Raw genomic sequence first — 25,310 nt, 5'->3', positions numbered from 1 at the left:
CTTTTTTCTTTTTTTCTCAAGATTGCTGCTGAGACTATTCAAGGTCTTTCTGAGTTCCATATAAATTTTTGGAATATCTGTGAAATATGTCATTGGTGCTTTAATAGAAATTGCATTGAATCTCTAGATTGCTTTGGGTACAATGGACATTTTAATGATGTGAATTTTTCTTATCCACGAACACAGTATATACTTATACTTATTTGTATCTTCTTTGGTTTCTCCCTAAATGTGGTATAATTTTCAAGTAACAGGTCTTTTACCTCCTTGGTTAATTTTTTCCTAGGCATCTTATTTTTTGTTGTTGTTGTGGAAATAGTAAGTGGAATTGTTTTCTTAGTTTGTCTGTCTGATAGTTCATCATTGGTGTATAGAAATGCCACCAGTGTCTGCTTTCACAGTGGGCTGTTATGTGGGCACCTCTTACCAGCTCTGGTGGTCTGGGCTGGGTAGCCCTCCTTGGGGTTTAGGCCCTACGCTTCTCAGAGGGAAGCTCTGCAGCTGAGATATCCAACAGGAACCTCAGCTGCCATCAGTGGGAGTGGGGCCAGCCCCTTTTAACTCTCCTCCCTTCCTACAAGTATTGATGTGGCCTCTTCTGTAAATCCTTGGTTATAAGACTCCTTTTCAGCTGTCTATAGTTGGTTATTAAGGGTGATCCAAACTATTTCCACTTATTCTTTTCATTGCGTATTTTCTGCAGTCTTGTCTTCCAGACTGTTCATTTGATCCTCTACTTTATCTAATCTACTGTTAGTTCCCTTTATTGTATTCTTTATTTCTAACTGGTTCTTTATGTTTTCTATCTCCATTTTATTTCCTATCTCTTTCTTAAAGTTCTCACTCAGTTAATCAATTCGTCCCTTAAATTCATTAAACATCTTTATAACAAGACTTTTGAACTCTGAATCTGCTAGATTGCTCATCTCCTTTTAATTTCATTCTTTTTCTGTAGTTCTTTCCTGTTCTTTCATTTGAGACACGTTTACCTTCCCATTTCACTGACTTCCTGTGTTTTTTCAATGTATTAGTTAGATCTGCTATGTTTCCTGGTCTTGGTATAATGGCCTTAAGTAGTAGACGCCCTGTAGGCCCAGTGGTGCAGTCTTCCTGATTATCTGATCTGGGTGCTCCAGGGGTGTCCCTTGTGTGGGCTGTGTGTGCCCTCCTGTTGTAGGTGAGCCTTGATTGTTGTGGGGACATCAGTGTATAGGATTGACCCTCAAATTGATCGGTTTTGAGGAATGGCCTTGACTACAGGAAATGACCTGCTGTGTAGGGGCTGACCCTAAGGGGTGAAAGTCACTTAAAAGCGGCTTTGGGGTCTAGGTTTATTCATGCTGTCATGAATGATAGCCTTTCACTTTCTTTTATGGTTGAGTAATACTCCAGTGTACATATGTACCACCATTTTTTATTTACTCATCTTTTGATGGGCACTTGAGTTGCTTCCATATTTTAGCTATTATAAATAATGCTGCAGTGAATGTAGGAATGCATGTATCCTTTTGAATTAATGTTTTGTGTTTCTTTAGATATATACTCACAAGTAGAATCACTGGGTTACAAGTCAGCTCCATTTTTAATTTTTTGAGGAATCTGTACACTGTTTTCCATACTGGCTGTACCAGTCTACATTCCCACCAAAGGAAAGGGTTTCCATTTCTTCACATCCTCACCAATACATGTTGTTTGTTGATTTATTGATGATGGTCATTTTGATAAGTGGGAGGCAATATCTCATTGTGGTTTTTAATTTGCATTTCCCTGATTGTTAGTGATGACATTGAGCATCTTTTCATATGTCTATTGGCCATGTGTATGTCCTCTTTGAAGAAGTGTCTATTCAAGTACTCTGCCCTGTTTTTTTAATTGGATTATTTGTTTTTTTGGTATTGAGTTGTATGAGTTCTTTTAAATTTTAGGTACTAACCCCTTATCAGATGTATCATTGGCAAATATGCTCAATATCTTCTTCCATTCAGTAGATTGTCTTTTTATTTGGTTGATAGTTTCCTTTGCTGTGAAAGCCTTTAGTTTGATATTTTCTTTGCATGAGGAGATATATCAGAAAAAATATTGCCAAGAGAAATGTCAAGAGATTTTACTCCCTATGTTTTTTTCTAGGAGCTTTATGGTTTACAGTCTTACACCCTTCTGAGGAAGGGAGATGTAAGTGTTTAGTCCATTTTTAGTTTATTCTCATATATAGTGTAAGAAGGTGCCCTAGTTTCATTTTTGCACATATTTGTATAGTTTTTGCAACCTACTTATTTAGTACACTGTTCCTATGTCTTTTCTCATAAATAATTCATCATATAAACATGGGTTTGTTTCTAAGCTTTTTATTCTTTTCCATTGATCTATGTGTTTGTTTTATGCCAGCACCATGTTGTTTTGATTCCTGTAGCTTTTTAGTATAGTTTGACATCAGGTAGCATGATACCTCCAACTTTGTTCTTCTCCCTCAAGATTCCTGTGCCTATTCTGGATCTTTTATGGCTCCATATAAAGTTTTGGATTATTTGTTCTATTTCTGTGAAAAATGCCATTAGTATTTTGATAGGAATTTCATTGAATTTATAGATGGTTTTTGGTAATATACATATTTTAACAATGCTAATTCTTCCTTTCCATGAGCATAGTATATGTTTCCATTTATTTGTATCTTTTCAATTTTTCCTTCAATGTCTGTTTGCTGTTAACTTGTAGCTGACTTCATTAGCAATTGTTATCCCAGCCTAATAGATTTTTATTTTCTCAGTCCAAACTAATTTTTACTGTCTTATTTTTAAAAAAGATTTCATAGTGGCCCTGTAATGTCATAAGGAACCTAAACATTTTTACATTTCCACTCCATCAATCTTATTGTCAGATTGTTACCATTTGATAATAAATGGATAATTAACCTTTAGTATAATGTCTGCTTCCAATGCAGAAAGAAAGGAGAAGTCTCAGAAGGTAGGATGTCCCATGTGTGCCACCTTCGAGAGCTTTCCTTGAAAGCTCCACCGAGTGACTTTCACTTATGTCTCATTGACCTGAGCTGTGTCACATGACACTCCCTGCTTCAAGTGTGTTATAAATACTTTTTAAAAGTTTCATACTGTTGCTCCATATTGTAAAGACTGAGGTTTTATTAGTAAGGAAGTAGGAGACAATAGATATGAGGTGGGGATATGAGGTGGGGAAAGGAAAATCTTTACAGTACTTTCCAAGTTCCAATAAAATGATATAAAGGAATAAAAAAGTATAAATGTATAGGAACAAAGAACACATGAGAAGAGAGAAGAGTAAATGTCAGTTGATTTTTTTAAAAGTTGTAACGCAGATGGAGAAGTGTTAACTTACTTCCTTGAGGAGAGGAAGTGAAAATCTAAACGTCTGCCGAGGGGGATGGAATCAAGAACTGAATCACTTTACGCCATAAAATCTTGGAATGTGAGTTGGAGGTTTTGTGGGAGATGGAAGTGAGATGTGAGCACTAAACAGAGGGATTAGTGAAAAGCCAGTGTAAGGAGTCAGTTTCCCTTTAATAGGTTCCTTTTAACTTCACTGACTCCTTTCCACTTGTATAATGTTTATGTTATTCTTGAGTTTTTTAGTTCAATGCTTAGTATTTATTTTAAATTTTTCTTGTTTTAAGCAAGATGGTCTTGTTTAAAAGACTATGGTCAATAGTCTTGTTTTAAGCAAGACTATTGATATTTTTGTACTTATTCCTGCCATCTTATTTTGGTTTTTACTTGTTATTCATTCTCATTTTTTATTCTTTTACTAACTTTCCTTATTTTTGTTGGCTTGACTAAACTTTACATTTTTTTGTTCTTTTATAGTTCAATAATAGATACTTTATTTCTGACTTTTGGTGGTTGCTCACAAATATTTTTATTTTTATTATATATTTATTTTTATTGATTTTAAAAATTAATTGGTATTAGAGAAAGGGGAAGAGAAAGAGAGAGAGAAAGAAACATCGATTGTTGTTCCACCTGTTTATGCGGACCTGCAGCCTTTGCACATCGGAATGGTGCTCGAACCAACTGAACTACTCAGCCAGGGCTTCGTAAAAATTTTTAATGCACCTTATTTTTTAGTACCAAATGCATATTTAATCAGGCTCTATATCTTGTCCAGGCATAAGTCAAGGAACTTTAGCAGGCTTTTTTCTCTTTATTTCCTTCTCCCCCTTCCTCATTCTTCCTATCCAGTGAGGATTTGATCTAGAATTACAATTTTACATAAATACATATATATAATTTATTACATATTTATAATTTACTGTATTAGTATAACTTCAGATTGTTTTTATATGTTTACATTGATAAAATGTATTTGAGTTTTTTCAAATAAAATGTATTCAACTTAATAACTTTTTAAAAAATTTTTGTTCACTCTTTATGACCCTTTAATTTATTCTTCTTGCTAGAACACATTCTGTAGTAATTATTTCAAATTATGCATGGGAGGTATACCATCTCAGTCCTACTGAATGACTCTCATTCTTGGGTTTTAATTTGAATGGGTACACCAACACTTATTTTTAAAGTTAATTTACTTTATAATTTTGAAGCTGTATTTGATTAAAGTCTGATGTCAATCAGATTTCATCTCTTTATTTACTCTTTCTGAAAGCCTTTAGAATTTTCACTTTATCTTTAGTAAGCTTATTGTGATATGCTTGAGACTTGGTGATGGACCCTTTCTGTCGAGAGCTCCTGTCTTTATTTAGTTTGGGGAAATATTATTCTTTTTAAAATTACTTTATGAAAGTATGGTTGAAATAAGATATTGTAGTTTCAGGTGTACAACATAGTGATTCCATGTTTATATACCTTACATTGTGATCACCACGATAAGTCTAGTGACCATCTGTCATTCTACAGAGTTGTGATGTTATTGACTATATTCCTGTGCTGTACATTACAATCCCATGGGCTATTTATTTTTTAACTGAAACTGGGTGCCTCTATTCCCTTTCACCCAGCTGTTTACTCCCCTCCCTCTGGAAACTGTCTGTTTGTTCTCTGTATCTACAAATCTATTTCTGTTTTGTTTTGTTTGTTTATTTAGCTTTTTTAAAGATTCCACATATATGTGAAATGACATAGTATTTTTTTCCCCTGTTTGACTTGTTTCACTCAGCATGATATCCTCTAGGTTTATCCATCATCTTCTGTATTTTGAGTAATTTTAAAAATCAACTTTCTTCATTCTGCCTGGAACTTGTGTCATTTATTTTACATGTCTCTTAATTACTACATTTATCTTACATGTCTCTTAATATTCCTTCATTCTTTCTAATGTTTTTGACCATTTATCCTGCATCTGAAAATATTTTCTTGCTAAGTTTCATGCTTACTAATTCCCTCTTAGGCGCTGTGTATTCTGCAGATTAGCTTACAGTGAACTGCCAGTTGTCAGCCAATGTCCATTCTTCCCATTGTAATAAAGCTTTGCTGGGCTCATGGCTGCACAACAGAAGACCCCATGTCATTACCTCTTTTGTGTATTGGTGAGCCCAGAAACTAAATGTGAGGGGGGAATGATGTGTGGCACTCTCAAAGTGACTGGGTTGCAATTCTTTTGTTCTTTTCCCCCTGTTCTACTGTCTTGAAGATGATGAGCAGTGTATAGCCATCCAGGACACACAAGTGGGAAGCCATTTGTTGAATATGTCTGAGTGTCCTTCTAGCCCTAAACTGCTTTCCGATCCCTGGATTTTGATGTGAGAGGGGAGAGCAACAGGGGGGAAAAGGTGGGACAACTGTAACTGAACAACAATAAAAAAAAAGAGAAAAAAACTTCCACATTGTTTAAACCATTGTGTTTTGGTGTCTCTAGTAAGTTTAACAAATTTAATAGCACTCAAGCTAATGTTCTATTGATTTGTAAAATTTCAAAAATAAAAATTTTGTCAGAGTCTTTCTTCATTCTTTCATAGTGATTTAATATCCTTTTCTTCCACTCTAAAATGTTTATCTAGTCTGGTCTTGTTTTTTATTTTGTCGTGTTTTTACAACCACTAGCAGAGTGGTTGTAAAACTTTGGCATTGTTCAGAAATACCTGGAGAACTTGTAAATATATTTCTTCTGTGCTCCACCCCAGAATTTCTGATTCTATAGCTGGGGCAGGGGCCAGCTGGGAATTTGCATTTCTAACAATTTTCCAGATGATGTTGATATTGCTGGTCTAGGCTTCATGCTTTTGAGACCCATTGTACTAGTAATTCAGTTTCATACAAATGTAAATCCTTCTCTGTTGAACCAGCCATCTTTTGTTTTGTTGGCTTTTCTCAAACGTTGGGTTTTTCTTGGGTGTGTTCTCAGAGTATTTGAGATTTTTGATGTCCAGTGTGTCATAACATATTTGTTTACCACATTCTTGCCCAGTGGTGTTAGAGGATGGGCAAGGCTCGATTCTGGGAGAGAGCTAGTTTTCTGGAGAGGGGGCTTCTTCTATTCATCCTGGGTGTCACCAGCCTTCTGGGGCACTAACTCCGTCCGCTTGCCTAGAGGCAAATACCTCTGTTGCTCTTTAACTAAGTTGTTTTAGAGGAGCCTGTCCCTTTTGCTTTTTCAAGCAGTCACCTTGCTAGTTGTCCTAAGGACCATACTGCACCCAGATCCACCAGTTTCGGGCTGGAAGCCATGTTGGAGTCACTTCTGTGTTTTCTAGTTTGCCTGTCCAGTGTATGATTAGACTCCGTCTTCAATTTATCCCACCTGTCTCCTTTCTGGAGGACATTCTTCAACGTTTCTTTTCCTTTGGAGGACTCCTTTGGTATGATCCAATCGGGCTACTTATATTTGCTTATATAATTGTATTTAATTATCAGGGATTAGGACAAGGGAAAGGACTGTATCAACATATTCCCTGCCATCTTGATCCAGCCTCTCAACATTTATTTTTATTTATGAATTTAGTGAATAAAAATAAACTCAGCTATATTGCAAGTTTTGTGAGGATCTAGTCCTGCAGTAGACCCTCAGGCATATTTATATTTCTCCCAATTAAATAAATACTTGTTTGCTCAAGTCTCCCTTTCATCTAACCTGCCTTTGGTGATTTCTGCCATATTAACCTACTGATATATGTTTAGGAAATATAATTTTGTTTCAAATATGAGCTTATGCTAATGACAATAAGGTAAATTAGAGAAAATTACTACTCAATAATAGAGATAATTAATATAACAAATTAATATAATTTAAATAATAGTATTTAAATAGAATTTATTGCATTACATTGGTTAATACAATTATATAGGTTTTAGATATACAATTCTACAATAATTGTATTTATTAAGCACTTGCTATGTACCAGGCTTAAGCTAAGCACTTTACACGTATACTGTTAATATCACTCTTTTGCAGATGAGGGTACCAAAGCACAGAGACAGCAAGTAATAAAACCAAACAGCTAGTCAGTAGCACAGGGAAGATTTAAACTACATTTTATTAGAGCCTGTGCTCTTAAGCATTATACTGTCTGCCTCCTATGAAGGTGCGTTTGCTAGATTTCAAAGTCAAGTAGCTGACATGCATTATCCATGTTATAATGCACTTGTATGTGAGAATATCTGCCATGGAACTGAAACTAGACTCAGAGATTTTTAGTAGTGATTGAATTGGAGTAAAAATAATCAATGTTGCCTTTGCTTATTGACTGATAAAGTTGATGGTAGATACCTTTTATTTCTTTTTAATTTAACTACAGGTGATAGTGTTACAGACTTACTATAGACAATGGCATGCAAAAAACGTGGTAAAGAATTTAAGAAGACAAAAAATGTTAAGGTTAAAATGGGAAGAACAGGAAGAACAAAGAAAGATAGAAGAAAAAGAAGAATGGAAGGCACTGGACTATTACCGGAGGCATAATCCTCAAACAAAAGAAGATTTTGAACTTTTGTATAATGCACTAGAATGTAAGTTTGAAATAGGCTTGGCATAAAATGTTAATTTTATAATTTTTCACTAGTAGAAAAAAACAGGTCTATTAAAGACAAAAGGAAGACCTTACTATTTTAGGAAAATGTCTTGGGAATCAAGACAATTTGATGCCCAAGGGCAATCAGATTGGGCAATTTGGGACAATTTGAAATGATGAATAGGGTCTTACATTTGGGACAGGATAAAGGCTGAAATGAATTTGGAAATGCTTTTATATTAACAGTGGGTAAATTATACGGGTTTTGTATATTGTCTCATTTGATCCTTATCCCTGTGAGACAAAGAAGTATTGTTTAATAAGTTCTTTGACAGTTTAGGAATTTGTGAACCCAGAGTTGAACCGTCTCCAGTTCCTCAGTCCAGCATCCTGTCTCTGATTCTGCTCGGTAGGTGAGGGGCTGGGCAACGCCTTTGATTCCCTTCCATTTATCATAATATGTAAATGTACATTTTCAACCCATTTGAATTCGATGCCTCTTTTCTTTCATACAATGTGTGCTAGTCATTTATTGACACAGTTAGAAACTTCAGTTCTTCAAACAAGCGAAGTATTCTCTACTCAGGGCAGTAGAGACACTGTTCTTCCTAAAGCCTGTCGCCTTGCCTACCTTCCAGGCTCAGCTTAAATGTATTCTACTCAGAGGCTTTTGTGACTGAGTACGAGTGGTCTATCCTATTGCACTCCAAACTTTTCACTCATAACACCATAATTTATAGTAATACACCTTTTGTTTAAAATTAACTTTCACCCTTGTGTTGTAAGTTTTGAGAGAAACTGATTTTTTTAATGACCTCTGTTTTTCTGTGCTTAGCTCATATTGCAACAAATATTGGTTGAATGAATGAATAAATGAATGAAGGGGAAACCTAGAAATGTACTAATGCAGCTATTTCTAGCTTCTGCTTTTTCAGAAGTAACTTGCTAAAATGGAAGTAACTGGAACAGAAGAAATTTTCTGTTGCTTTAGATGCTAGAAAGTGGAGAAGTTAGCCTCATGTGAACACAGAAAAATTTTTAAATTAAAAATAGCTTTATTTTTTTCTTCTTGTTGAACGAGTTTTTTTTTTAACCCAAAGAATTAACAGTCTTTGACTCCTACGATGGTTTATAACACTAACTTTAAGCAAAATTTTATTTTATTATAACTTTATTTATGTACTATTTGTGGATATCATTGTGTGTTCTGTTACCCAACTCACTTTTTCCTAACTGAATACAATTGTAGATGTTGGATATTGGACATATTTAAATAGCTATATGAAAGTGCACTATTTACTGAAAATGATACAATTCAACGCTAGGTTCAGCCAGCAAAATTAATGAATGCACCTCACGTGCAGATTTGAGTGGCTTTAAGAATGCAGCAGAGTGTAACAGTTAAGCTTGCTCCCTAGACTTCTACATCTGCCTCTTCTTTCTCCTAATTGTTGACCTGTGCAAATACTTTGTTTTACTTTAAATTTTACTTCTATTTCCATTTGCTCTGTCAAATGAAAACAAAGGTTATTTCCAGGTTTAGCAGTTTAACAGACAGCAGTGTTGGCAAAGTGTCTGTGAAAGATTGTACTGATAATTATACAACTATACAGCAGAGTTTTATAGATCTGCTGTAACAGAACTCTATTCAAATAATAATCCAAATTCATATGTGAATAAACCAAAGGATACCATTGTTATTCTGTTTGATTAAGAGGTAACTATGCAAAATAATAGGAAATATGCTAAATGAGGTCCCACCTTTACTACTTAGTAGTAGTATTAACTTATACAAGTTACTTATTTTTAAAAAAATATATTTTACTGATTGTGCTACTACAGTTGTCCCATTTTTTTCCCTTTTATTCCCCTCCACCCTGCACCCACCTCCTACCATCATTCTTCTGCTTTCGTTCATGTCCATGGGTCATACATATAAGTTTTTTGGCTTCTCCATTTCCTATACTATTCTTAACCTCCCCCTGTCTATTTTGTACCTACCATTTATGCTTCTTATTCCCTGTACCTTTTGCCCTGTTCCCCCATCCCCTTCCCACTGATAATCCTCCATATGTTCTCCATTTCTGTGATTCTGTTCCTGTCCTAGTTGTTTGCCTAATTTGTTTTTGTTGTTGTTTTTATTTTTAGGTTCAGTTGTTGATAGCTGTGAGTTTGTTGTCGTTTTACTGTTCATATTTTGATAATCTTTTTTCTTAGATAAGTCTTTTTAACATTTCATATAATAAAGACTTGGTAATGATAAACTCCTTCAACTTGACCTTATCTGGGAAGCTCTTTATCTGCCCTTCCATTCTAAATGATAGCTTTGCTGGATAGAGTAATCTTAGATGTAGGTCCTTGCCTTTCATTACTTGGAATACTTTTTTCCAGCCCCTTCTTGCCTGTAAGATTTCTTTTGAGAAATCAGCTGATGGTCTTATGGGAATTCCTTTGTAGGTAATTGTCTCCTTTTCTCTTGTGGCTTTTAAGATTCTCTCCTTATCTTTTATCTTGAGTAACATAATTATGATGTGCCTTGATGTGTGCTTCCTCGGGTCCAACTTCTTTGGGACTCTCTGAACTTCTGGAAGACTATTTCCTTTGCCAGCTTGGGGAATTTCTTCATTATTTTTCAAGTAAGTTTTCTGGGGTTTTTTTTCCTCCTTTTCTCCTTTTGGCACCCTTATGATTCAGATGTTGGACTGTTTAAAGTTGTCCCAGAGGTTCTTAAGCCTCTCCTCATTTTTTGAATTCTTGTTTCTTTATTCTGTTCTGATTGAATGTTTATTTCTTCCTTTGTGCCAAATTGTTGATTTGAGTCTTGGTTTCCTTCTGTTCACTGTTGATTCCCTTTGTATTTTCCTTCATTTCACTTTTCATAGCCTTTACTTCTTCTTCTACTTTACAACCATAGTCATCCTGTGAGCATCCTAATTACCAGTGTTTTGAACTGTGCATCTGATAGGTTGGCTTCCTCTTCATTGCTTAGTTCTGTTTTTGGAGCTTTGGCCTGTTCTTTCATTTGGGCCATTTTTTTTTTTTTGTCTCGGCTGGCCTTTACATAGTAAGAGGTGGAGCCTTAGGTATTCGCCAGGGTGGGGCAACCCACGTTGCTTTTGGTGGTGCTATGTGTAGGGAAGGGGTCAGAGAGGGAACAATGGAGCTTGCTCAGCTCTCAGCTGGCTTTCAGTTACTTCCCCTGCTACCCACAAGCAAATTGGGCCCTTTTGGTGCTCATTTCCAGGTGGCAGGTTTGTGTACATTCTAGGACCCTGTGGGTCTCTCCTATGAGCTCTCCTGTGAGACTGGGAGTTTCTCCTGCCACCACAATTCCCACAGGTTTATACACCCAGAGATTGTGAAGCTTTATTTCCCTGCACTGGAACCCTGGGTTGTATGGACTGTCTCACTCCCCAGTTGTTCCTCCCTGTTTATCCTCATGCATGTGGGACCACCTGGTCCTCCAGCTGCCAACTTGCCACACGTGCATCCTGTCAGCCTTGGCTGCCCATCTTTGCCCCTCCTACTGGTCTAAATGAATGCTTCTTCTTTAACTTCTTAGTTGTCGTACTTCCATACACTTCGATTTTCTGGAAGTTCAGGATATTTTTGGTTTTTAACTTTGTGGTTGTCCTTCTTTTGTCTGTGCAAGTAGGTAAAGTGTATCTACCTATGCCTCCATCTTGGCTGGAAGTCAAAGTTACTTATTTTTTCTAAGCCTCAGTTTCTTCATCTATAAAAGGATTTAATAATTTCTGACATATCGACTTCAGAAGGCTATATAAAGGGAAAAATATAAAATATTACAGTCATGAAAGCACTTTAAAAAGTACAAAGATCTATGCATGTCTTAGTTACTGTTATATGGTAAATGATTTTATACAGATTTTCCATATTAAAGTAGAACAAATGTATTTTTTTATTTCTACACATGATTTATAGGGAAAATAAAAGTGAAATTTCTTATATAAAACACATTTCTCAGTTTTCTTCTAGTCCTACAATTCTAAATTTAAACTCTCAGATGAATACTTTTTAAGTCTGTTTTGTTGTAATTTATACCAGTCTTCTGTTTAATAGTACAGGTTCAGTCCATGTTCTTAACTCCAGTATTTCAAGCTGCTGCCCTCTTGTGGTGGAGAGTGTCAATTGCATAGTTTGAATTACATTGCCTAATAGGAATTTTAACATTTCCTTCAAATAATCTGTCCCTTGGTTATTAAGTGAAATGATATCAATTTAACAAATGGATTTAACTGCATAAGTTAATATAATGAGTCAGATACAATACTATATCCATGCAAACATGTTTGATTTTCATGTCTTTTAAAATTTTATTCATTTGTTCATTCATTCATTCATTCACTTACCCATTGATCTGAATTGTCACTTTTATCTCAGACTCAGCATAGGGGTCAACATCTTTGAGGAGCCTCTCCCAGCAGCATGGATACAGCTCAGAGTCAATTTTCCTTGCCCCATTATTCTCTGCACACACCACTCTCTTAATTGTTCACCTTTTTACTTATGGCATCTGATAGGGCCTTGCTCAGTATGTCTAGTAAATGTGTTAAACTGAATCTTCTAAACATTTTCTTTGTTTTGACTTGAGTTTACCATGTTTTCTGACTGTAATTATTATCTCTTGAGCTTAAGGTACCTAGACTTTTAGCTTCTGGAAATACTGGGCCCAGTTCATTGGTATCTGGCCCTGGGATTCTGACTCTTTCTTGGTTCTTGATGTTCAGGCTTCCAGTCTGTGATGAGAAGTTTACTTATTTATTGGGGTTTGTGTTTGTTTATTTGTTTGTTTAGTGATGAGAATTTGAAAAAGAAGATGCATATGAGCTGGCAGTGGTGGAAAAGATGTACTGTTATTTTTTAATTTTTAAATTGTAATTAGATCTCAGAAATTTTAAAACGTGTATGGACTTTAAATACTAGTCTTGTACTTCCATTTTGTAATTGAACTTCAGACCCTGGAGATTAGGTCATTTGTCAAAAAAGATAAGGAAATAAATGTATTTTTTTCAAATGAACCGATTTATTTAATATCATTTTCTTTTTAAAAATATTGAGAGTTAATTGGCATTTGTTATGGTCTGAATTTTGTTCCCCTAAAATTCATATATTGAAGTCGTAATCTCCAGTGTATCAGAATGACTGTACGTGGAGATGGGGCCTTTAAAGAGATCATTAAGAATGAGTTAGGTACTCTGAGTGGAACGTAAGCCAATTTGACTGATGTTCTTATAAAAAGAAGAGATTAGGAAACAGCCATGCACAGAAAGAAGATCATATGAAGACACCAAAGAAGACGGCCATCCACAAGCCTTGGAGAGAGGCCCTCAGAAGAAACTAACTCTGCCATCATATTGATCTTGAACTTCTGTCCTCCAAAACTGTGAGGAAATATTTTTAATTTTTTTTAAGTCACCCATCCTATGGTACTTTTTATAGCTGCCCCAGAAAACTAATATATTGTTACATTTTTAAAAATCACCCCTAGGGAATTTATTTTACGAAAGCGGGGCAGAATCTCTCTTGTTTCCCTCAATGTCTTCTATGTACGGTTCTGGAAATGGTCAAATGAGATGTCAAATTTATTTCATCTCGCTGCTCCTGATTCCTGTGTTTTTCTGTTTCTTATCAGTAGCTGGAACATGGTCTATTTCTGATGCCATGTTCCATCCCTCATTACAGACTTACAGGAAGGTTGTTCATCTGATGGAGAACATCTTGCTCTTTTAGGTTGGCAGAATACCTTAAATAATACCCTAGTGGCCTAAATGTATTGCTGGGCTGAAAGGTTTCTAATGTAAAACTGGGAAGTAAGATAGGCTTACTAGTATCATTTAATTGTTTTCTGCTTTCTGGGAATATCCATATAATGAAATAAATATTTTCAGTTATTATTTCCACAAGCAAACATTTTTTTTCTCTTCATTTGTATACTACCTTTTGGGATATGGAATTTATTCAATTTTTAAAAGTTCCTTTTGGTTGCTACTCTTAAATGATAAACTCATCAATTATGGATTTCCTGCACTTGTATAACATTATTTAGCTCTTTTACAAATCCTCTTTTAGGACAAACCAGGGCATACAGTGTTTAAATAATGTATTCCCGGTGAGGGACAGAGTAGATCCTTATAAGGAACATGACTAGCAAGTTCTTACCTGATCTGGATGATTTCAAATTGAAGTTTAAGAGGAAGAAGAGATGGTCTGGTAACACTGTAAAACAGGATGTCGTGAAAAGCAGTGGTTAGCAGAAATAACACTATGGCTTCAGATATATACTTTCCAATTTAAAGACTGGTGTTAAAGTAACCTGGCATTTTAATAGCAGAAAAATATAATTTCTAATTACATAAATGGTATATAAATGTAATTTATATATTCTGCACTATCCCTGTAATATGCTGGAAAACTAATCATGTCTGGAATATAACATAGGAAGAGTACATTTTACTTGATTGAATCATATCTAATGGAAGGTAAGTGGAAGTAATCTCATATGTCAAGAAAAGATGTACCCAAAGGAAGTCTTTAAGCCTAATGGTGAAAAGAAAATGCCAGGCTTTTGGGTAAAGAGAAATGGAAAGAGAAGCAGACATTCTGTTCTTGTGGAAGGTTTTATAGTCTACCCAGCTCGGGAGAAGCAAGGACACGCGTTAGTTCCTTCAGTAAAGCATATGTCTTTCTCACACCAGACCTTAAAGAGTGCCTTTCACATGGTAGTATCTCAAAAATGGTAACTGGGTATTGTGAACTGGCAAAGAAGTGATAGAATTTTGGCATGTATAATAACTAGATAAGTGAGCCAGGTTTTTTTTTTAAAGTTCAGAAAAAAATAGACTTGATTCTATGGCCACAATACAGTTAATGAGTGCCTGAAACTTCATCATTCTGACGATGTAATTATAAATTATCTTTATGTGAGAGGACAGAATCAGATGTCTAATTAAGTAAAGGTGGCTCTCCAGAGTAAACCAACAAATCAGTGTGCATTGAAAAGGACTGTACAAAAGAAAAGATGACATACTTTTGAGAGACAGAGAGCAGTCAAGGCCATGGACCTTGGAGCCACACTGCCAGAGTGTTAGTCCTGGCTCCACCTGGACAGGTTACACAGGCTCTCTTTTCCTGTCTCCTTTTATATAAAATGTGGGATAATAGCAGCACCCATTCACTGGTTTGTCAGGAGAGTAAATGCATTCATACATGCAAGAAGCAATTGAGACAGAGCCCAGCACATAGTAAGCAGCTGTCATTTTTATGGTCTCATTTAATTAGAAAGAGGGGACTAGGAATTGTGAGGAAACAGGAAATGAAGTAAACAGTACAGTTAAAAAACAGGGTTTTTTTCAGTGCAGCCATAAGAATAGAAAGGAAATTAAGGCAATGTCTAGCTATAGCTTGAAGCTGTACAGGTTCCTGTATGGATTAAGAGAGAAGAGAATGAGACTGTAAAAAAAAGACTGATTTGCGGGGCCAGACCATGTTCTGATGTGTTCAGAGGTGAGGGTATCTTGGGTGAGGCTGGAGTTACATAAACCTGCATGGATGGAGGACACACCTGCCGCCTGTGGGGAGAAATCCATGAGCATGCTTCCCTAGAGGCGTAAGTTGACATTATCTGTATTGCTGTCCTTTGGCTTCTGTTTGTTTGACTACTTTTATTGTTTAGTCTCTCAGCTTCTGTTTCACCTCATTTTTTCATATATCAGATGCACACTGTGAATGATTCTATTCATATATAATTTTATTTAAATTGATACAGAAATAAAATACTGTTTGTCAGGATGTGATGGAAAAAAATACTCTGTAAAGATGTGGGATTTTAAAACTTGAGTCTTTCATGTTATTCCTGTAGTCTGGCGACAAGAAGAAGTGGCACGAATTAACCAATCTCTCACTGGAGCAGAAAGGAAAGCTGCTTTGTGTGAACTTCTGGAAAAAGAGAGCCAAATTATTGCTTCCATTGGGAGACATAGATACATTGCTTCTAAAGCAAACCAGGAGGCAATGATACAAGCTTTTTTGAATAAGGTTAGTGAAGTACCAATTATTTAAATATCAGTGTAGCTTTAGTTTAAAAATGCAACGTAACTAAAAGATTTACATTTTAAGAATTTGCATGAATTTTGTTTAGCATTTTGGTAACATATTTAAAAAAATTCTCCCTGTATTTTTGTCTTTTTTGTGATACACCTTTAGATTTTAACTGCAGCATAGAATAACGATTGACAAGTAACATGAAATTAACATGTTCATTCTCAGCTAAAGGGACCAATGAAGGAAGAAAATGTAGATAATGTCCTTGTAACTGTTCATTTAGGTTTAGTCTGGCTCTAGAAATTAGGTGAATTGCACACCCTGATAAAATGGAATATTAAATTCACAAAATGTCTTGTCTGGGGTGCCACTGTAGTGAGCAACCTGGGGAAAATAGCTACCGATTAGTGTTTTTTCTCTTGCTCACCAGGTCATTAACTGATTGGAAATTTCTGACCAAAAGGATATATGGTTATTGAAAACATGTAATTAAGGGAAACACTAAAGTAATTACCCTTTTGAGGTGAAACTGCCTGTTTGATATTAAATAGCCTGTTTCCATAGTGACCACTTTCCTTTTATAAACCTGATCTTTTCCAAACAATTGAAAGCCAACCAGCTACAAGAAGAAAAAGAATGGTGTTCCTCAAGATATTTGCCTGTAGGGGTTCTAGTTGTAGGATTCTTGTTTGAGAACATTTTTTTAAAAAGCCTATATATTTTTTTTACTAGAAATGTCCTCCTGTTATCTTACCTGTACATCCTCTTGTTTGATCTCAGTTTTTCTTATGGTTTGAACTACTACCTAAATCCTGGAATTCCCTACAGTTCCAGGCCGGACCTCTCTTAGAAGCTTCTGCAATCACATGTCCAAATGCCTGCTGTCATAGCTCTTTGGATGTCCTAAGAGTCCACCTCCAGTCAACCCTGAAGCCATATCATGTCACCATCCCTTCATCCCTCACCTCTAAACTTACCCTGTTCCATAGCTCGCGTAATTTATCTCTGATAACATTTCGTCATCTACTCAGTTGCTTCAGGCAGAAAGCAGGGTGGTATTCTCGACATCCTAGGAGCCACCAACTTGTTTGTTCTATTACTTTAACAATCTCTTCAATTCTTTGCCTCTTCATTTCCAAACCCACTGCTACTGCCTGTGAGGAAGTAGTTCTGCCATGGTACTCTGATATTTCACATGTATCCACATAGACCTTGTAGGCAAAGACACGAACTGCAGCTAATCTGCATCTTGGTGGAATGCCTTGTGATCCTGCTGGAACCTGCAAAGAGGGGAGGCTTCTGAGGATTTGCAATGGGCAGCTCCTCTCTCTTGCTCCCTTTCTCCCTGGAAGGCTGTCATGAGAAAGGGCTTATCTTGTATGTGTGAGCTTGACATTGATTTAAATAATTCTGGGTGTCCTCCTCACCTGGGTAACTTTTATATCTCCAAATTAGACTCTTGGTCTCCAGTCTCACTTCTCGATTCCCTCCTCCATACTGCTGCCACTGCCACAGTGACCTCATTAAATACCGCCTGCCCCCACCCCTCCTCACTGCCCTCATGGAACAAGCATTTTCATAATTGGTTCTCAGAACACCTGCCCCACCCCACTGTTGTCTCCTTGCACACTACGGCTACACTGCTCCAGCCGTGCTTCCTTCCTACTTGTACATCCTCAGAAAGATCACGTGCTCTTGATGCTTTTACACCTGGTTTTACCTCTACTTGGAACACCCTTTCCTTCCTGCCTCAGTAGCCAGTTACTCATCCTTCAAACAAGCTCAGTCACCCTTTGTTCCACTTATCCTCCTACTTTAGCCTGCACTATATGCTTTCAAGAGACTATCTCACTTCTCTCTTAGTACATCATACTCAGTTTTTATTATATCTATTTAGATGTATGAATCCTTCCTAGATTCTGAGCTTCTGAAGGCAAGAGCTATTATTATCTCTGTACCCTCGTATGTTAGCACAGAGCTTATCACAGGGTATATATAAATTCTTGTGAAAGAAGGTGGGGAGGAAAAATGAGGGACAGAAATTTTGTTATATAATTTCATATTTCAGATATTATCAAGAAGTTACACAATGCAGATACTGTCATTTCAAATTCTTGAATATCTTCATTTGAGAAAAGATGAGTCTACCATATTGAAGCCATCATGTTCACATGTCTCCAGATTCATAGTTTAAATAAATTTACTCCTTTAGCAAGTTGTTTTATGTTGAAACCAATTTCACCACTGGGACCTGCATTCATTATGTGGCTGATAGTTAACCTTACCAAGGAGGACAGCATGGACCCGAGCACGAGAGTGTTTGACGGTGCCGGAAGCCTCTGAGCTGCCAATGGACAGGGAAGATGCACTGCACCTTCTATAGGATTTCCCACTCATGCTGCCTCTGCTGCTTTGTTTCCTATAAACTATTTTAAATTCTGCTTGTAAATACTTTTACAATGTCTGTTATTCCCATGCCTTTTTATCCTGCCCTCTATTCCTACTCCAGTATTAAACATTTTTGAATTATAAAGAGTCCAAAGTAGATTAAGTTCTAACATATAGTAGCGACTCTGGAGCCAATTGAAGACCATTACTCTTTCCTATGAATTATATCACTCTAACATACGGTCTAACAGCAACAACAAAAAAGATAAGATCTGGAAAATTTGGACACAAGAATTCCTATTAGGAAGGAAATTTTTTTGTTTGTTATGAATAACTGATAAGTTGTTAGGGTTGAGTCTGAGATCCTGAAGGATCCTCAGTGTAGGGAGAATTGTTTTCTGCCAGTAAAATGGAGGTTTTTTTTTTAATTACTAGGAGAAAAAGAGAGTGAAAAGACATTTGGAAGGTAATGGAGTACAATGTGGCTTCTTGTGACTTCTTAAGTTATATTACTAAATAAATGAAATATTAAATGCAAGATGATATTTTTTTGGTAAGAGGAGAAGGGATGAGAGAAATGACTAGTTCTTAATGTCCAGACTGATTCAGGGCCTCACATAAAGATGCAAGACCAGAACGAAGGAAGGGTGGAAAAGCTATGCAAAAGGACTTGTAGATATCAAGGGCCATAGGGTTTTTTTTTTGTAGGTCATAGGTTTTAGAATTGTAGTTCTAAATCTGCAGTCACCTCAGCTGATAAGCCAGTTAATCTCACCAATTCCCAGTCTCAGACTTAGACGAAATGAACATTTTGGCTGATACAAGGGAATTTTGCCTCAGTTTTGACCAAAGTGTATAGGACAAGAAAAACACAACCACAGAATGGAGCAGCTACATTCAAGGTCAATCCACAGCCCATTACACAACCTAGTTAGTGCAGTCTTCAGAAATATTGACTAATTGTGGTTTTTGGCCTGCTTTTAACCTGTTATGGTAAATTATAAAGTTTTTGTTATTTGAATAGAAAAATCATTTTAATCATCTTTTTGTATATGATACCATAGTAAACATCATACAAAACAGTTGATAGATTTTATAGTAAGCTTTTTTTGTAACCCTTTGTACAATGTCTACTCTTCTTTCTGTCTGTCCACCTTATCACCTCAGTGCCCCCATGCCTAACATTGTCTCTGATATTCAGGCTCAGTGTTGAGTTCATAAGACTTGAAGTGATTTATTAACCTGCAGTTCTTTTGGTTGCTAAAGAAAAATATCTTTTAATGAATTCCTGAAGCTAGACAAGGTTAGAGTTTTTCAAATGTCAAAACTAACAACTGGAGCCATAATACAGTTTTTAAGATCCACATTTTGCACCATAATATATAGATTATATAGAGAACATAGATACATAATATATAGATTATATAGGAAAGAGAACATTTTCTTTATTATACTTAACTTTGGAGAATAAAGTTCTATGTTGTGGTTTTGGTTGAACTTCACTGAATCTAAATAGTATGTTAAATATTGAACTAATGTTTTATATCTTTTTATCCTGAACATAGAATTTCTCTGAATATTGAATAATATGATTTTAAATTAGTCCAGTCAAGGCTTTGAACCGGTCAATTATTCATTCTATACCAAACCTTCATTCTCCTTAAGAGAATTAATCTAAAATTTTTTAAAGCATTAGTTCAATAATTTACACTCTTCACACAACAAACATTGACTTCCACTGGTTATCAAATGTTAAAAACTCAACAAGTTCACAGAGATGAAGAAATTCAAGTCAAGAAATCTGAACAAAAAATCATCAGCCAGTTTCTAATATATCTTGGTGCTTTTTACCCAACTGTATAAAAAGACCACTTGCGTTTTTGTAGGAGACTTCTCTAGACTCCAGGTCATTTATTTCTTTGATTCTCTTTGATTTGCATACCATTTTTCATAATCACAAACTGAAAAACTGCAACCTGTGTTAGCTGTGTCATTTGAATGTTTCTTCGCAGTACTCAGGTGGCCAACACCTAATGGGACAGAAAAATCAACAGACCCTTGCCTCTCTCTGAGCACCACACTACACAGGGGTGCCCTCTGTGGATGAACAAAACCCTTTTGCTATGGAAAAGAAAAGTTGATCACTGCCCAGCAGCTTTGGGTGGGTCACGATTATTCTTAATTTGTGCCCTCAGGGACTTGAGTATTAATTTAGAAGGAAGAAAAGCCCTCCTTTCTCCATGCAGCTGTTTCTTCTCTTTTGTGGAAGCCTGATGCTCTCAAGATTTGTGTCATCTCTCCACCTTTCCTTCCCTGAAATACGTCTTCCTGCGGCTCTTCTGTGTCCCTCCTCCAGACTCTGTGCTGTCTCTGTGATGTTCCTGTTTTCTGAATCAATTTAAGAACAAGTTTGCTGTGCATCTCTTAGTACAGCCAAAGCATTCAAAGAAAAGAGGAAATAGGAAAGAAAAATCAACAAAGTTGACATTTTCCTGCATCACAGTAAAAAAAAATCTTAAATCCTGAAATTAAAGAAGCCTAGATTTGAAGACCAAATTATCAGTGTTGGTAGAAATAAATCCTAGTATAAAAAAGCTTTGCCAATGGATTTTTAATACCTTCTCAGTGCTAACATTAAGGAACTTGAACTTCAAATCTAGGGTTCTTTTGTATCACTCAGTTCCCTTTCCTCTGGCTAACTCCTAGTTTTTCTTCAGGTTTTACATTAGACACTATTTTTTTCACCAGTTAAGTGCTTCATAGCAACCTGTAGTTACCTATTTACCTGCAATCAGCAAGCATAATTACCGTTCTTTAGTTACTTATTTTCTTATCTTTACATCCCATTAGATCTGAAAGCTCTTGAAATCAGGATAGTATTTTATCTACTAGGTACCTAATGGTACATTTAATAGAGCCAACTCTGAGGAAAACTGCATGCAAAATTAGACTTTTGAATATTGTAGTACAAACTTAGCTTAAGATTGCTTGTTCCTTAAAACTTTTAAAAAGAGCTTTGAAACAAGCATTAAATTTCAATAACATTCTGAGGCCAACCCCAAACACAACTGTAGTTAATTTAAAACAATTTTTTTTTATTTCTAAGTGATAATTATTAAATGATAAAACACTTTATTATTGAGCTATTTTTCTGTTTTATAATTCTTAATAAATTTTAATTCTGTCAGCCCAATAACATTACATTATTTAATATTAGATTTATGTTCTAAAATATAAATTAATTATAGGGCTTCTCACTTGCTGAATTAACACTAGAACTGAGAATCTAAAGTTTCTGATTCACTTTGGCTTTCCTCAGAAAATGATACCAGTACTTTGAAAGCATATGAAATGTAGTTGCTTTTCAAGTTTACTTTGTAGTTCTCAGTATAGTTTGGCTAATATGAAATATAAAAAAATTCAAGGTAAATTGATGCTTAACTAAAAATTCCTCATAATACTGTCATTCCAAATACATCTTTACCTTACTTCTTTATTTGGCTAGTCTACGTTCTTGATGCTTTGTCCCAATGCATGGTCTTCTACTTAAACTTTAAATGAAATCAAATCTAAGATTTAAATGGTTGTAAATATGGTGTGAATTGAACTACAGCTCTCCAAAGGAATTACCAAACAGCCTCCAACATTTGAACAGTTAATAATCATGATAACATGGCCTTGTTTGAAAGAAGCTGGGCAGCTTTATACTATAAAGTAGGAGAGCAAACCGACTGTGAGTTTTCATGGGGAAGTTTCCTGGTGAACGCCCCTCACAGGAGGGAACAGGAGCAGTGGCAAGCACAGACGAATCATCGTCATCGGAGATTGTGCTGATGTCCCAAGTCTGCAGAGCACTTGATCCACCTCCTGTCTCTGTCTCTGAATTCTTAACCTGGACGTACTCAGAGGAGCTTCAGGGCAAGTGAACTCTATTTTTAACCCTCGGTTCAGGAGGTGGGCTAGTTGCGAGGTACCATGCCCGATTTGGACATAGAAAGTGAGAATCTTAGCCATCTTCAGGGAGGCGGGGACCACAGCACTGCTAAGATAGCTAAATAAAGCTGTTTCCCTCTGGACATCTGCTGTGTGAAGAACTATGAACTTGTTATAGATTGATTAATCTAGGAAACAGAACTATAACTCCTACAGTTCTTTATATCTTTAGGCTTAACACATTGAGGATCGTAACAATTACTCCACAAATGTTGTCTTCAACTGGCAAAGCATGATCAAGACACATTTCTACAACTCACTATAACTAAACCAAGCAGATAACTTTTAAAAACATTCTAAATAGAATGCTTTTTCCCAAGAATGTAATGAGTTATTTCATGTGCCCTTCAAGCCATTCAACATACTAGCTAGTACAAATTAGCAAATTCTGAATCCTGTAAATGTGTCTGTATTTTATATACTGAAGAACTCTCATATTTTGTTTCCCCTCAAATGCCTTACTCTCCCATACCGTATAAATTTTTCAATTAATTTTCTTACATTTTAGCGGTACTTTTATTTATAAAGCACATGATATTAGAGTAAAACTTTTATCAGAAGGACCAAAATTATTTTTTAGCTTTTAACTAACTGATAATTATAAACATTATTTTTAAGTGTTCAGCTCCAAAGAAATGGAGAAGATCAGACAGCAAAGTAATTGAGATGGATACACAGTTCACTATCAGAGCCAGAGAGCTACAAAACATCTATAAATGCATTATTCTAAAAAATCTCTCTCAAGATGAGAGGCTGGATGTACTGTTAACACTTAAACATACTGTGAAGGTATGTTACCTTTCTCTTACTTTCTCTTACTTCTCTTTTGGGTTATCCATATCACTATCAATAAAAACTTAAATACTAAAATAAGCAAGATGTTTGTACTAGGTGATTACAAAGGTGATTAATAAATGTTTATGTACATTTTATTTTGTCAAGTATATTATTGTTTTGGTATAATTTAGGGAGGATATGGTTTATGCATTGATATATCTAAAAGTTCTCAAGGTATATATTATGACATAAATGTAAATATACACAATGAATATTCTGAATGTAAATATATTTTATATATGCAGTAAAGCAAATATATGCTAATATATTACATGGGATTAATACTCAGTTCAATAAAACAGCAACTACTATCTATATATTTTGACAAAAATTTTATTTTTAGCAACTTTAAAGCAGCATCAGTGTAAGCATTTTTGTCTTTTTTCCCTCAATTATTGATTTTCTATGTTTTAGTCCTGCTTTTAATGAAAATGAAGCAGTTGTCACAGGTCAGGTTCCCAAGAAATGCTGGGATTTTGTGTGCAGGAAGTTTCTTGGAGAGTGCTCTTAGGAGTAACTCTTGAGGAAATAGAGAAAGCAGATTGTTTCTCTTTTTTTGGAAAAAAGAAAAATTAAATTCTGGTGCAGTCTCAGCAATGATTTCAGCCAGTCTCACAGGGACCTCTGGGACTGCAGACTTCTGCGTTGTCCTGAGCTGAGGCGGGGGCTGGAGTTTCACTCCCACACTGCCCATTCACCAAATGTGGCTCACCCCCAGGAAAGAAGTGTGACATTGTTTTGTTTCATTTTCATTTTAATCTTATGTTTGTAACTTAAGTGACTTTTTTCTGAACAGTTTTAAAAAACTGAAACACTCTATTACCATGACTCCAGGCTGTGAACATATCAGTGCCCTGACTACACGTCACCAAAACAAGCACTCACGTCAGAGCAGTCAGTGTTTAAGAGTCTAGGGAACAAAGGGCTGCACTGGCCGAAAGCCCTCAGGGAAGCTCACATTTGCTGTCCAGCCTGCTCATGGTTGGAGTCCAGTGAACCTCCCTCTGAACAGTCCAGGTTGGGCTTGAGTGATCAGGGTTTTGGGAAGGTGTTAGTTTCCTCGGTACCCCGAGGTCTAACCCTCTCTGCTGGTCTTTTCCATCAGTGTCCAAGAAGGGAAGGGGATAGAGGGGAGGTGATGCTTTATAATGCTATTTACTGCACTCATCCTTAAATGTGACTTTGAATGAGGCATCTGTCTTTACCAGAAAGCAGTTCTCAGAAAGGGACTCTGCTGAGAGTGTCAGTCAGCAGTAAACCAGTAGCGGAGGGGCTGTGGCCACGGCAGGTCTGAGCACAGCATACACTGCACATGCTGCTGTTTAGACCCACTGGTTTCGTGTTACAAGTTTTGGAAGCAGCTCCTCTACATTGGAGTAGGCCCTTTTTTCCTGGGGAAAACTGTAAGAGCAAGGTGGATGAAGTAACTACAGCTCCTATTGTCATTGTCCTTAAGGCTGTGACATATACACTTGTCCCTTTCCTCTGCTACCTATTTTAGATTTTCCCACCCTCAAGTGGCACCTTTACTGATCTAGGTAGCCTACCTGTTGGGGTGACCCACGCCTTGAGAGATCTAGACTATAGATCACAATGTTCTTTTCAGACTGAGGCTACTAGACTTCCATTTATTGTCAGAATTAGGCAAGGGTGTACCAAGAAATGCCCATAACCTGGGTGCCAAAAATATTCTTCCTTGTCCCCATTAGATAATAATAGCCCTACTGCCTTTGAAAGATTAAGGTTGATCACCTTTACAGACATGTAGCACTTTCCTTGTCCCAGGTCATTTGGCCTAAGGAACCCAGACATTAGATGTAGTTTAACATTTAATAGGACTCTTGCTGTGTCCACTGCTAGAAGCATTTTCCTTCCAGGAATTAAGACTTCTAACTTTCAAGAGCACAGAGTTGCAGGAACAGGAAGCAAAAATTCCCCAAGTAGTAAGTGGAGCCACTTGTACTTCCTCCCTCTTGGTTTACAGGGTAGAGCAATTTCAGGGGCTTCTACTTAGTCTTCCCCATCACATTAGCTCAAGAAGTCAAGAGAAAGGGTGGCCTTGGCAACTACCAAGTATTCCACTCCAATGATCTATTTA

At 36.3% G+C, this 25,310-nt stretch overlaps 1 protein-coding gene across 3 annotated transcripts in view; it reads left to right on the top strand.

Moving 5' to 3' along the window:
• IQUB (IQ motif and ubiquitin domain containing) overlaps positions 1 to 25,310 on the top strand; it is an 85,983-nt gene that overhangs the window by 37,170 nt on the left and 23,503 nt on the right. For 2 of the 3 annotated variants that reach the window (XM_028525821.2, XM_036010859.1), the window contains exons 7-9: positions 7,721 to 7,931; positions 15,813 to 15,988; positions 22,994 to 23,164. In XM_028525821.2, the coding sequence (XP_028381622.1) occupies positions 7,721 to 7,931; positions 15,813 to 15,988; positions 22,994 to 23,164 (558 nt within the window). The remainder of the gene's footprint in view (positions 1 to 7,720; positions 7,932 to 15,812; positions 15,989 to 22,993; positions 23,165 to 25,310) is intronic. The other variant, XM_036010860.1, reaches the window with a different exon arrangement.

Source organism: Phyllostomus discolor, chromosome 10 (assembly GCF_004126475.2).
Source record: "Phyllostomus discolor isolate MPI-MPIP mPhyDis1 chromosome 10, mPhyDis1.pri.v3, whole genome shotgun sequence".
In the NCBI taxonomy this organism is placed as follows: Eukaryota; Metazoa; Chordata; class Mammalia; order Chiroptera; family Phyllostomidae; genus Phyllostomus; species Phyllostomus discolor.
The sequence above is the reverse complement of the archived record's forward strand: the minus strand, read 5'-3'. Positions and strand labels throughout refer to the sequence as shown.